This window comes from Urocitellus parryii, chromosome 5 (assembly GCF_045843805.1).
Source record: "Urocitellus parryii isolate mUroPar1 chromosome 5, mUroPar1.hap1, whole genome shotgun sequence".
In the NCBI taxonomy this organism is placed as follows: Eukaryota; Metazoa; Chordata; class Mammalia; order Rodentia; family Sciuridae; genus Urocitellus; species Urocitellus parryii.
Window position 1 is genome coordinate 60,482,713 of NC_135535.1, and position 12,593 is coordinate 60,495,305.

Below are 12,593 nucleotides of genomic sequence, written 5' to 3' on the forward strand. Positions count from 1 at the left end.
CTGCAAATTAATTCAGACTCTTTGGAGAGCAGTATGGAGATTCCTCAGAAGACTAGAAATAGACTCATCATACGACCTCGCTGTTCCAATCCTTGGCATTTATCCAAAATACCTAAAATAAGCATATTTTAGTGATAATTGCATTCCAATGTTTATAGCAGCACAGTTCATAATCATCAAGTGGTGGAAACAGCCCAGGTATCTTCCAAGAGATAAATGGATAACGAAAATATGATATGTATACACTGGGGTTCTACTCAGTCATAGAGAAGTCTGGAGTTATGCCATTTGCTGATAAATGGACAGAATTGAAATCATCATGCTATTATGTTAAATAAGCCAGACTCAAAATCAGAAGTGTAATGATTTCTTTCATATGTGAATGGAAGAGAGAAATAAAGGATAAGAAAAATGGTGGGGGTGAGAACAGTTAAATGGAGAAAGTGAATTGAGAAGAAGGAAGGAGGGGTGGGGAAGAGGAGACACTGTGTAATGAAATTGACCAAATTGTGCTAAGTACATGTATGAATATATCACAATGAATTCCAATTTTATGAATTACTATTTTTCACCAATTAAAAAGCAAAGACACTTGGAAGCACATGCCTCTAATCCCATTGAATGGGGAAGCTGAGGCAGGAGGAGTGCAAGTTCAAAGTTAGCCTCAGCAATTTAGAGAGAGCCTAAGCAATTTAGACCTTGTCTCAAAATAAAGAATAAAAAGGGCTGAGAATGTAGCTTAGTGATATAGTCCTCCTGGGTTCATAATATGTATGAAAACAAACAATAAAACAAAAATAAAACCAATGTAACAGCAATAAAAAAATAAAAATAGAAAAAAGACCACTACAGTAAAAAAAAGGGAGTCAATATTAGGTACTAAAGTCAAGCAATGAAAAAAATTATGTTACATGTTTTATGAATATGTTATTCTGAACTCCACTATCATATACAAACATAATGTACTAATAAAACAAAAAATAATAAAATAAAAATAAAGCTATATAATGGAAAAATATAAAGAAAGGTGGGAAATTGTAACAATGTGCATAATGAAAATACTAGTGGTGTATGGCAAATGCAGTTGTAATCAATAACCTAACATAGAATTTTTGTCCTTAATTTGGAAAAAGGAAGTAATGCCACCATGTCAAGATTTTAAAAATCTTGAGAGGAAGTTATTAAACAATGCCATGAATTTTAATATTAATTATACAAATGTAATTAAATTATATTTAAAATTAATTAAATAAGACATTGCTTCTCAGACTTAATGACAATAAATCAAAAGGAAAAAGTGGATTAAATATAATTTAATTTGACTTTGTCAAACTGATGTTGAACTGCAAAATTTTCTCCTCATAGATTGGAATTTGATAAAAACATTCTGTGAAAATGAATTGGGTGTATAAAATTTGCAGTGAAGATGAAGGTATGTTTTATTAATATTATTTATAACTTGCATTTGTAAAATTTATGTCTGAACATTTTTTTATTAGAAACTAGTTGTTAAAAAATTACCAGAACATTATTTTCCTCTTTCTAAATGCATTGAAGGAGCTAGACTTTACTGTTACAGAAGTGTGGATATTTTAAATAATCTTAACCCCCCCACACATTCCTAAGTCTCCAAAGTCACCCCTATCTTTTAAAAGAGTAAAACCACGCAAAACTTGGAAAATAATTTGGTATATGATGAGCATATCAGGTATTTTGAGAACAAGGTGAGAGAAAGGGCACATTTGAGATATATATATATATACTGCCAAAAAAATAGACAGAAGGCATGGATCCAGTGAAACTAAAGGCAAGACAGGATCTTTCTAAGTCTAAGATGAAGTCAAGGCTCAATGTTAGCAAATTAAAAGGAAAAAATGAGTGAAGAACCAATCATCATAAAAGTTTGTTAAAGAAGCTTAATGTTGAGATAGCAGAAGTCTTCCAGAAATACCAAGATAATCCTTTGATAATCTTGAAATGAAAGTCAAAAAACATGAAGCAACATGCATTATAACAATGAAAGATGGAATGCATCATGAAGATATAACACCTATGTATTGATACCCTAGGAACGATATTTATGATGCAAAAACAATAGAAGACACAAGGAGAAATATAAACGTGCACAAAGACACTACCTCACCAAAAAAAAAAAAAAAAAATTCTTATTTAAACACTTACGCACTTGGAAAAATAATTTTCAAGGTTGCTTGAAATAACATTTATTTTGCTTTGGCATGGTACTCTCAAAGAAAGTTCTTCAAGGACACTTAAATCAAAATTCTAGCACTCATACTAAATATCATTGTTCTCCCATTTTCATTTTTGTGACATTAACACATGCTGAGGATTTGCAGCACACATAAATGTAAATCGGTAGCTGTGCCAATGAAGATCAAAATGAGAAACCTGACGAAAAAAACATTCTGGAAAAAGAAGTTGATTTTGGAAGACAATGGACAAATGGAAGAACACTAGTACTGCATTAGATATCAGGTTCTATTTATACTCATGCACCACATTTCTTTATCATTAAAATTTACTTGACCAGCATTTTTTGAGCAAATTCTTAAAAGACTCTTTGACCTGCTGGTTCCTTAAGGAGTAAATAAAAGGATTTAACATTGGGGCAACAGAGGTATTGAGCATAGCTATGCCCTTGGTCAATGCTTCTCCTTCTTTGGCTGAAGTTTTGACATACATGAAAATGCAGCTTCCATAAGAAATGGAGACAACAATCATGTGTGAGGAGCAAGTGGAAAAGGCCTTTTTTCTTTGCTCAGCAGAGGGGATTCTCAGAATTGTCTTAATGATGAACACATAGGACAGAATCACTAATGTTAAGGTTGTAATGAGAGTGAATATTGCCAGGATAAATGCCAAGAGCTCTAGTAAGGACGTGTCTGTGCAGGAGATCAGAAGCATAGGAGAGGAGTCACAGGTGAAGTGGTCAATGATGTTGGAGTCACAGAAATCCAGTTGTAGTCCCATGATCACAGGTGGAAAGATGATGAGGAAGCCAGCCAGCCAAGAACCAAGGACAAGTAGGGTGCAGATCCTGCTGTTCATTATTGTTGTGTAGTGCAGAGGCTTGCAGATAGCCACATAACGGTCATAGGACATGGCAGTCAAAAGGAAAAATTCTGTTGAGCCAAGCAATATGAAGAAAAACACCTGGGCCATGCAAGAATTGTAGGAAATGGTCTTATCCCCTGTTGTTATGCTGACCAGGTATCTAGGAATAGAAACTGTGGTGAACGAGATTTCTAGGAAAGAGAAATTCCTGAGGAAGAAATACATGGGTGTTTTTAGGTGCAAGTCTACCAGAGTGAGGGTGATAATTGTTAAGTTTCCAGTAATGCTTAGTATGTAGGTGAAAAGTAGAAAGAGAAAAATGAAAATATTGAGCTTTGGGTCATCTGTTAATCCCAGAAGAATGAACTCAGTTGCAGATGTATGGTTTTTCATTTCCTATTGTTCCTTTCTTCCAGGTCTAAAGATGCAAATAAAAACCAATTATTTAATAAGTTTAGGACAGACTTTTGATCACATTTTCTGAGTCAGAAAACATAAAAGGCCTGTAAAGAAACACTAAATTAACCATCAGGATATACTACCTTTGGGGACTGAGGTTGTAGCTCAGTGGTAGAGCACTGGGATGGATCATCAGCACCACAGAAAAAATAAACAAACAAAGGTACTGTGTTCATCCACAACCAAACAGATATTTGAAAAAGATGTACTAAATTTGGAAAGTATACATAAACCACACCAAAATAATCTATGTCTGTTACCTTCAGTGTACATCTCCATCCATTTAATATCAAGTTAGTCTCTTAATAGGTTCAATAAGTGCATCTGCATAAGAAAATTATACTGTCAAATGTGCCCTACATTCCTTTAAATATCTGACCATATGCGTGTAAAAACTAAGTAGAAAATCTTAAAATATAAAATATTTGTTGTTAAAATACTGTTCCAATGAGCACATGTTCTGAATTTCTGAACGGGAAACCTTTTGAAGTGTGTTTCTTAATTTTCCATGATACTCAGTGTCATTCTTACTGGTATGGAGAATTAATAATTTCACGTGAATCAGGACAATGAAAAGTATTATTTACATAATTCTAAAGAAGCAAACTCAGAATTTTACAATGTATTAAAATTTTTCCTTTTTGAATTCAATAATAATTTATCACTGTATAGATGAGTTTCTGGGCGCCAAAGTAAAGTGATGTAGGTTATACAATAATTAGAAAGGAAAAAAAAACATAAATGAAGCAAGAAATTTAAAAATGCACTTACATTGAGATAATCCCACATGGTAGCAGTTTAATGCTGAAACCCATATGCTAGGTTACTTTTCCTTGAGTGACAATGTTTGATGCTTTGCTTTCAGATCTTTATATACACTTCTCAATCTGTGCCTACCTCTGATTTTCTTGCATAATGACAAACTTATGTAGCATATAGATGGAATTTGGGCTGATGATGCTTGCTATGTACAGTGAACCTGCTTGTAGGAATGCTCCACTAAACACATTGCTAACATCACAGAGGCCCTAATGGGATTGGGACTTGGCCTCAAGTACTGGCAGAAGGTCCTATAACCAGACCTGAGCAAAGAATCCAAGAAGTTCTGCTGTTTATAATCTGGGAACAAGCTTGTGACCTCTTGAGAAATCTGGTGTTCTGGGCGGTGGCAGAAGCTCTAAGGGCAGTCCCAAGTAATCAATTCATGTTAAGTCTGAAAGTGAGTACCTCAGGTAGCTTTTCAAAATTGTCATTGAGTAAAAGTGTATCAACTTATTATTTACGAGTAGAAGTATGAGTTTGGAATTGGAGATGGCAGTAGAAAAATGGACAGTTTAGAACTGGTTACAGGGAAGGATTTCAGATCCAGAGATCATGCTTTCATGGAATGTAGAAAAGCTATAAGAGAGAGAGAGAGAGAGAGAGAGAGAGAGAGAGAGAGAGAGAGAGAGAGAGAGAGAAGGAAGAAAGGAAAGAAGGAAGAAAGGAATATCGGAAGGTATAAGGGGAGAGAGAGGAAGAAAAAGGGCAGGTGAGAAAGCAGGAAAGAAAATAATGGAATTTTTAGGTGTTTTGGGGTAATACTTACAGATAAATAGACATGATAAACATGTATATTTTGTTTGTGAATCAACTGAATCTAATCAAGAGAAGGCTCATTTCATGAATAAGAATCAAGGAGCAATAACAATGGAAAAGAGGTAAGCTATTATGTATATGAAATAAAATTGTTGAGATGATTAATAGTAAAGGAATATTCCAAGGTTGTATGATCCAAGACATACCTTGTGTCCCAAAATTTCTTTAAAAAAGAACAAAGTCCTGACCCTAGGTGCTAGGAACCCTGCAATACATTTTACTTGGCTCTCAGTAAGTATGGTTTAAATAAAGATGGGCTGTATTTTTTATTGCTTTGCTCACCTTCCTTTTAGAAAACTTGGCTTTTTAAATATTCTTTTTTAAGTAAACAAGCTAGTCTTATCTACTTTTTTCCCTCCTGCAAACAGACACAGGGGATTCTTTTTGGAGAGGAGAATTAAACTGTCTCTAGAGAGCATGGCACTGATGACAGCACCCTAAAGAAAAGCTGAGTAATTTTAATTAGGCACTTTTAGAAATTGTGCTTTTTTTCCTCAATATGAAATAACAGAAAAATGTACAATTCTAGCCCCAACAAGGAAGAAATGACAGTTTTGTGTTAACTTGGACTTCATATTGTTAATATTATTTTCTTTCAACCTGAAACAAATACTTGCCAAAGTAATATTTATTTATTTATTATAAATAAGTAAGGATATTGTGATATAATACCACTTCATGAGAACATGTAAAAAAGCAGGAAATAGAAAGAGGAGAGGCCATAGAATATTGTTAGTTATGATTTCATTGCTCTGACCAAAACAATTAGAAGATAGGATATTTATTTTGGATGACTGTTTGATAGGTTCAGACCATGGATGGTTGATTCCATTGCAGTGGGTCTGAGCTGAGATGGAGCATCATGGCAGAAAGTGTGTGGGGGGGGAGCTGATAACCTCATGGCAAACAAAAAGAACAATAGGTCTGTCTCTCTCTCTCTCTCTCTCTCTCTCTCTCTCTCTATATATATATATATATATATATATATATATATATATATATATATCATCCCCAGGCATTGAGGACAAAATATAAACTCAAAAGTCATGCCTCCAGTGACCCACTTTCTCCAACCATACCCCTCCCACTTATATAGTAAGTACACAGTTAATACATTCAATTTAAGATGGCTTGGTTAGTTCACTATTCTCATAAGCTCATCACTTTATCTCTGAATATTTTTGCAATTGATTCAGGAGCTTTAGAGGGACACTTCATATCCAAACCATAACATATTAACTGTGCCATTTATATTCTTATTTTTTGATAGGAAGAATATTTATACGTATTTCAGGAAAGATAAAGTCAGTACATAATCACATCAGCAAGTTACAATAAACATTGAGAATACAATATAAACATAAAACTCATGAAATATATATATCTGAAAAAATTCCTCATATATCATTTACTTATTTCCTTTAATTTTTTTTAATTATAGATGAACACAATATCTTTATTTATTTATTTTTATGTAGTACTGAGGATCAACCCCAGTGCCTCACACATGCAAGGCAGGTGCTCCACCCTCTTAGCCCCAGCCCCAGCCCTCCTTTACTTCTATACTCCATGTTTGCATAAATAATGCAAAATATACTCTACTGACATGTGTATCCAAAAGAATAAATAAAAATAAAAATATAGTTCCTTTCACATTAGAAACCAAGCAAGCCTAGTTTATATCCTGATTTCATTTTCTTATGTGTGTTTTTTTCCATTGGACAATTTAGGGTCTGGTTCATCATTTCAGATGCTGAATTCTTTGAGTACAGTATGTATAATATATATGCTGAATTTGAATTTTTTTTTTGTCCTTAGAATTGTATTGTATCTATCTGGATGTGCTATGGAAGATGAATCTATGGAAATGGGGGAGAAATACTGGTGACTTAGGTTGACTGTCTGATTTTCAGAGAATGGTCAATGAAGGACAGAATTTTTCTAACCAAAAAAAAAAGGTATCTTTCCCCTTTCTTGTGTTTTTAATTGGATTCCCTTAGTTATACATAACACTAGGATTCACTTTGGCATGCATGAAAGCATGGATTATAATTTGCTCTAATTCAATCGCCACTATATCCCCTTTCCCTATTCTCCTCACTCCCCCTGTTCCCTTTCCTCTACTGAGTTTTCTGCCTTTACTTATACTTTTTGCTTATAAATTATTGTCTTGTGGATATGCATAATGGTGAGATTCACTCTGGTACATTCCCCTACATTCATAAGAAAAATAGGTCGGTCAGTTTGTCCCACTGTTCTTCCCTTACCTGTTCTTCCTCTCTCTTCCTCAATTCCACCTTCTAATTGATTGATCTTTCTTCTATTGGGATGGAACCCTCATTTTCTTTGCTTTTTCTTTTTCTCCTTATTTTGGACTGGTTTCTACATATCAGAGAAAACATTTGACCTTTGACTTTCTGGGTCTGGCTTATTTCACTTAGCGTGATTGTCTCTATTGAGCTTCCACTGATCAGCAAATGGCATCATTTCATTCTTCTTTATACCTGAGTAATGCACCGATGTATATGTGTACGACATTTTCATTACCCATTCATCTGTTGAAGGGCATCCAGGTTGGTTCCACAGCTTGTTATTGTTAATTGTGGTGCTATAAACATTGTTTTCCCTGCATTTTTACATAATGCTGATTTTACATTATTTTTTAAATATAGAAAATTTTCTAAAGCATTCTATAGGGGCTGAAAGGGGAAAAGAGAAAGACTGGGCAAATGAGAGAAAAAAAGAAAAAAAAAGTGGGAAAGGATAATACACACCAAGTTGAAAAGAAGAAAAATACAGATAGGGTGGGATTGATGCAGTAATATAATAGATAATAGTAGATAATGTTGGAGGGAGACTAGGAGTAAGAGGAGCAAGAATAAACCAGGGGTGGGAAAGCATAGAACAATTCTAATTAATGCTTTAAATGATTAGAAAAAATACATGGAAATGTGTTGAAGATACAATGTCAGCTATTAGGATAACGACTAACTCTCCAGACAGAGAGTAATATGTATTAATATATATGATTAAGTTGAAGTGTTATTTATAGTAAACACTGCAAAGTGAAGAAAATTCTCATTGAAAATGGCTTGGATTTTATTAGGATTTGGAACATTTAGAAGATGTCCATCATTCTTGGTTTTGGACCCCTCCAGAGGAGGTGGGTCATAGGAGACACTCTCTAAGTTGCTATGGATCTCCCACCAGCTAATTCTGGTTTGTCAGCTCAGGAGCCTGTGACTGACTGACAGGAGGTGTCATATCTGTTGGAGGTTTTTATTGTGTGCACGAGTTCAAGATGGGCTCTGCGCTAGGCCTGTGATTGCCAAGAAGCATCCTGTACTTGCTCTCCTCTTCAGTGGTAGAGGACTCACCTGGTATATGTGAGGCACTGAGTTCAATTCTCAGCACCACATAAAAATATATATAAAATAACGGTATTGTGTCCACCTAAACTAACTCTCTCTCTCTTTATATATATATATGTATATATATATATATATATATATATATATATATATATATACATATATATATATACATATATATATAATATATATAATAAGAATTCATCTATATTGGTTACTATCTGGTTGGCTTCCTGTACCTTATTGTGACAATTAGTATTTTCTGGAAAGTCCTTGATGCTTATTGCTGTTCAACGTTATTGAAAAACTGAGTGTTTATTCTAATCTTCATAATATGTCTTTGTTTAGGCCTTTCTTTCTAGGAACTTTAAGTGCTTATTTTTTTTTGAGTCTTTAGTCATTTCTGCCATTTCAACGCTAGATAGTGTCCTAAGTCCAGGTTTACTGCACTCTTGTTATTGACAAGTTCATTGTTTCAGCACTAGAGGGTGATCCATGTGTAGGTTTGCCCCAATTCTGCAGCTTGTGTTGGTCAGCATAAATTCAGTGTTGGTCAGAATAAAATGGCTTGGTTTTAGAGGTTTCAGTCTATAGTGCTTTGATCCCACAGTCTGCTGGGACCAGTGCTACACTGAGATGGCCCAAATACAATTATAATTGTTAACATTACTGAGAACTTGTTTACTTTCAGTATTTTAAATGTTTACCTACATAAAATCAGAACAAAGTAATCTATGCATTCAATACAATTATTTTTCCTCCTTAACAACAAATGAACAAATCTGAATTCCAGAGAAGGTAATGGTTTGTTCAAAGTGTCAAGGTTGTAAATGACAAGGTCAGCATACAAAGCCAGGCAACCTCATTCCAGCACTCATACACGTAAGCAGCACACTGTTGCTATGAAACATATAACTGATCCTCTTGGATCAAAGAGATAATTCAGAGACTTGCACCTATTCAAAGGATTGTGAATCAACACTATCCAATCAACCCTTTAATTTAAATCAATGGTGATGAATCTCTTGCCTTTCTATAAGGAATAAAAAGTAAGGAATTGTATTTTTATAATAAAATAGTATTGAATTTTGATACTTTTTCTGTATCTATTGAGATGGTCATGTGATTTTATCCTTCATTTTGTTAATGTAGTTTATCTAATAAATTGATTTTTCCCATGTTGAGCATTCTGGGGATAAATTACTATTTTATGATTAAAAATTCTCAAAACACTTTAGAAAGAATTAATCCCAAGGTAATAAGACAGTGTATAACAAGCCCACCACAAACATCATATTCAGTGATGGAAAACTTGATCCTTAAAGAACAAATTCATGACAAATATTCCCATATTCACCACGTTTTTTATTCAATATGGAACTGAAAGTTATAGCTAGATCAATTGGATAAAATAAGAAATGAAAGGTATTCAATTGGAAAAGAAGTCATATTATCTTTCTGTATTGATGACATGATTTTCTATGAGAAAAACATTGAAAAATACACACTCACATACACAGACACACACTGTAAGAACCAATGAACAAGTAAAGTTGCAAGATACCAAACTGACATACAAAAATTAGCTGCATCTCCACACTAACAACATATATTTGAAAAATTAGTAAGAAAACATTTTAATTTGCAATAACAGGGAATAAAATACTTAAAATAAACTTAAATAGAGAAAAGACTTCCATAGTAAAAACTCTAAAACCTGAAAAATGATATAAAGGACAAAATCAATAAATGGATTCCTTGTGTTTAGATTGGAAGTTTTAATTTTGTTCAATTGTTCTTTACACAAAGTTATCTACACATTCAATGCAATCTGTATCAAGATTTCAATAGCAATTTTTACTGAAAGAAAAAAATGTCTAAAATTCGAATAGAATGCCTTAAGAGTTTGAATAGCCAAATCAGTCATGAGAAAAAGAATGGAGCTGGACATGTAACACTTACTGATTTCTAAATATCTAACAAAGCTACAATAATTAAACAGTATGGCATTTATAGAGAGAGAGGCATGAAAAACTAATCGAGCAGAATACAGAGCTCAGTAAAAATCTCATGCATGTACAGAAAATTGATATTTATAAGGTGCTAAGAATTCACAATAGGAAAGGACAGTACATACAATACATAGAATTTAAAAACGATATATTCTCATGCAAAAGAATGAAACTGGAGCCTTATCTTACATTATACACAACAATGAACTGGAAAAAGACTGAAGACTAAACATAAGATCTGAGACAACACACACACTTACACACACAGAGATACACACACATATATACAAACACATATCTGAGACACTAAAACTCCTAGGAAGAAATATATGTGGAAAGCTTCATGACATTAGTCTTAGCAATGACACCAAAACTTCAGGTGAAAAACCCAAAATAGACAAGTGGCAGCACTATAAATTGAGAAGCTTCTACACAGCTAAGAAAACAACAGAAAGAAAAGGCATCCCATGGAATGAAAAAAAAAAATTATAAGACGTTATAAAACATAAACATGGTAAGGGATTAATATCCAAAATATAAGGAACTCCATAGACTTGACAGAAAAAACAACTAGTGCAATTGAAAAAAATTAGAAAAAGACTTGAATAGTTATTTTCCCAAAGATGATATACAAATGTATAAGGTTATCAACATCACTTATATCAGTGAAGTGCAAGTTAAAACCACAGTGAAGCATCACATCTTTTATGATGGCGATTATATAAATAAAAGTAAAAACAACAATCCTCCAAACTAAAAGTAACAAGTGTTGGCCAGGAGAGAAGAAATTGAGACTCATGTACACTGTTGATGGGGATTTAAAATGGCACCTCTCATACAGACAACAGTACAATTGTTCCTCAAACAATCACAAATAGAACTACCACATGATATAGAAAACCAAAATTTTTTTATATGTACCCAAAAGAATTGAAACCAGGATCTTCGAGAGATTTTCAAATACTTATGTTTACTACATTGTTATTCACAATACCAAGGATATGAAAGCAATCCTTTAAATATATATCTACAGATTAGTAAACAAAGAAAACATGGTATGTGTGTGTGTATGTGTATATATATATACACATACACATTAGGAAATTATTCAGTCCTAATTAATAATGAGATTCTTTCCATATGCAGCAACATACTTGGACTTGGAAGACATATTAAGATAAAAGCCAGTCATAGAATGACAAATAATGCCTTGGCTCCATCCACATCCTGAAAATAGTCAAACTATTTCAGGTCTGGGGTATTTTCATATACATGAAGATGCAGCTTCCATATGAGATGGAGACAACCATCATGTGTGAGGAACAGGTTGAGAAGGCCTTTGTTCTTTGTTGAGCTGAGGGAATTCTTAGAATTGTTCTGAGGATGTAAGCGTAGGAGAGAATTATTAGTGTCAATGTGGTCAGGAGAGTGAACAAAGCTAAAACAAAACTCAGGAGCTCTAGAGTACTGGTGTCTGTGCAAGAGATTTGCAGCAAAGGAGCAGAGTCACAGGTGAAGTGGTCAATGACAGTGGAATCACAGAAATCTAACTGCAAGCCCATGGCCAGTGGTGGAAAATGACCAAGAAACCAGCCAGCCAAGAGATGATGATGAGCTGGTAACAGATCTTGTTACTCATGATGGTAGTGTAATGCAGAGGCTTGCAGATAGCCACGTAGCGATCATAGGACATGGAGGCCAGGAGGAAAAACTCCATTGATCCAAGGAAGATAAAGAAAAATAGTTGAGCTGCACAAGCATTGTTGGAAATCGACTTGTCCCCAGTTACGATGCTGATCAAAAACCCAGGGTTACAGACAGAAGTAAATGAAATTTCTAGGAAGGAGAAATTCCTGAGGAAGAAATACATGGGGGTCTTCAGGTGGGAATCCAGGAGGGTAAGGTTGATGATAGTTAGATTTCCAGTAACACTCAGCACATAGGTGAGAAATATAAAGAAGAAAGTCCCAAACTGGAGCTCTGGATCATCTGTTAGACCCAGGAGGATGAAGTCTGTTACTGATGTTCTATTTTTCAT

At 34.1% G+C, this 12,593-nt stretch overlaps 1 protein-coding gene and 1 pseudogene across 1 annotated transcript; both read right to left on the reverse strand.

Moving 5' to 3' along the window:
• Positions 1-2,532: 2,532 nt before the first annotated feature.
• Positions 2,533-3,468, reverse strand: LOC113177790 (olfactory receptor 6C76-like). The gene has a single exon (XM_026382307.2). It carries the CDS (start codon positions 3,466-3,468, stop codon positions 2,533-2,535), a length of 936 nt encoding a protein of 311 aa, XP_026238092.2.
• An 8,334-nt stretch (positions 3,469-11,802) lies between these two features.
• LOC113177791 (olfactory receptor 6C76-like) lies at positions 11,803-12,593 on the reverse strand (annotated as a pseudogene).

Coding starts and splice junctions, on each gene's coding strand:
- LOC113177790 (XM_026382307.2), bottom strand. CDS start 3,468: ATGAAAAACCATACATCTGCAACTGAGTTCATTCTTCTGGGATTAACA.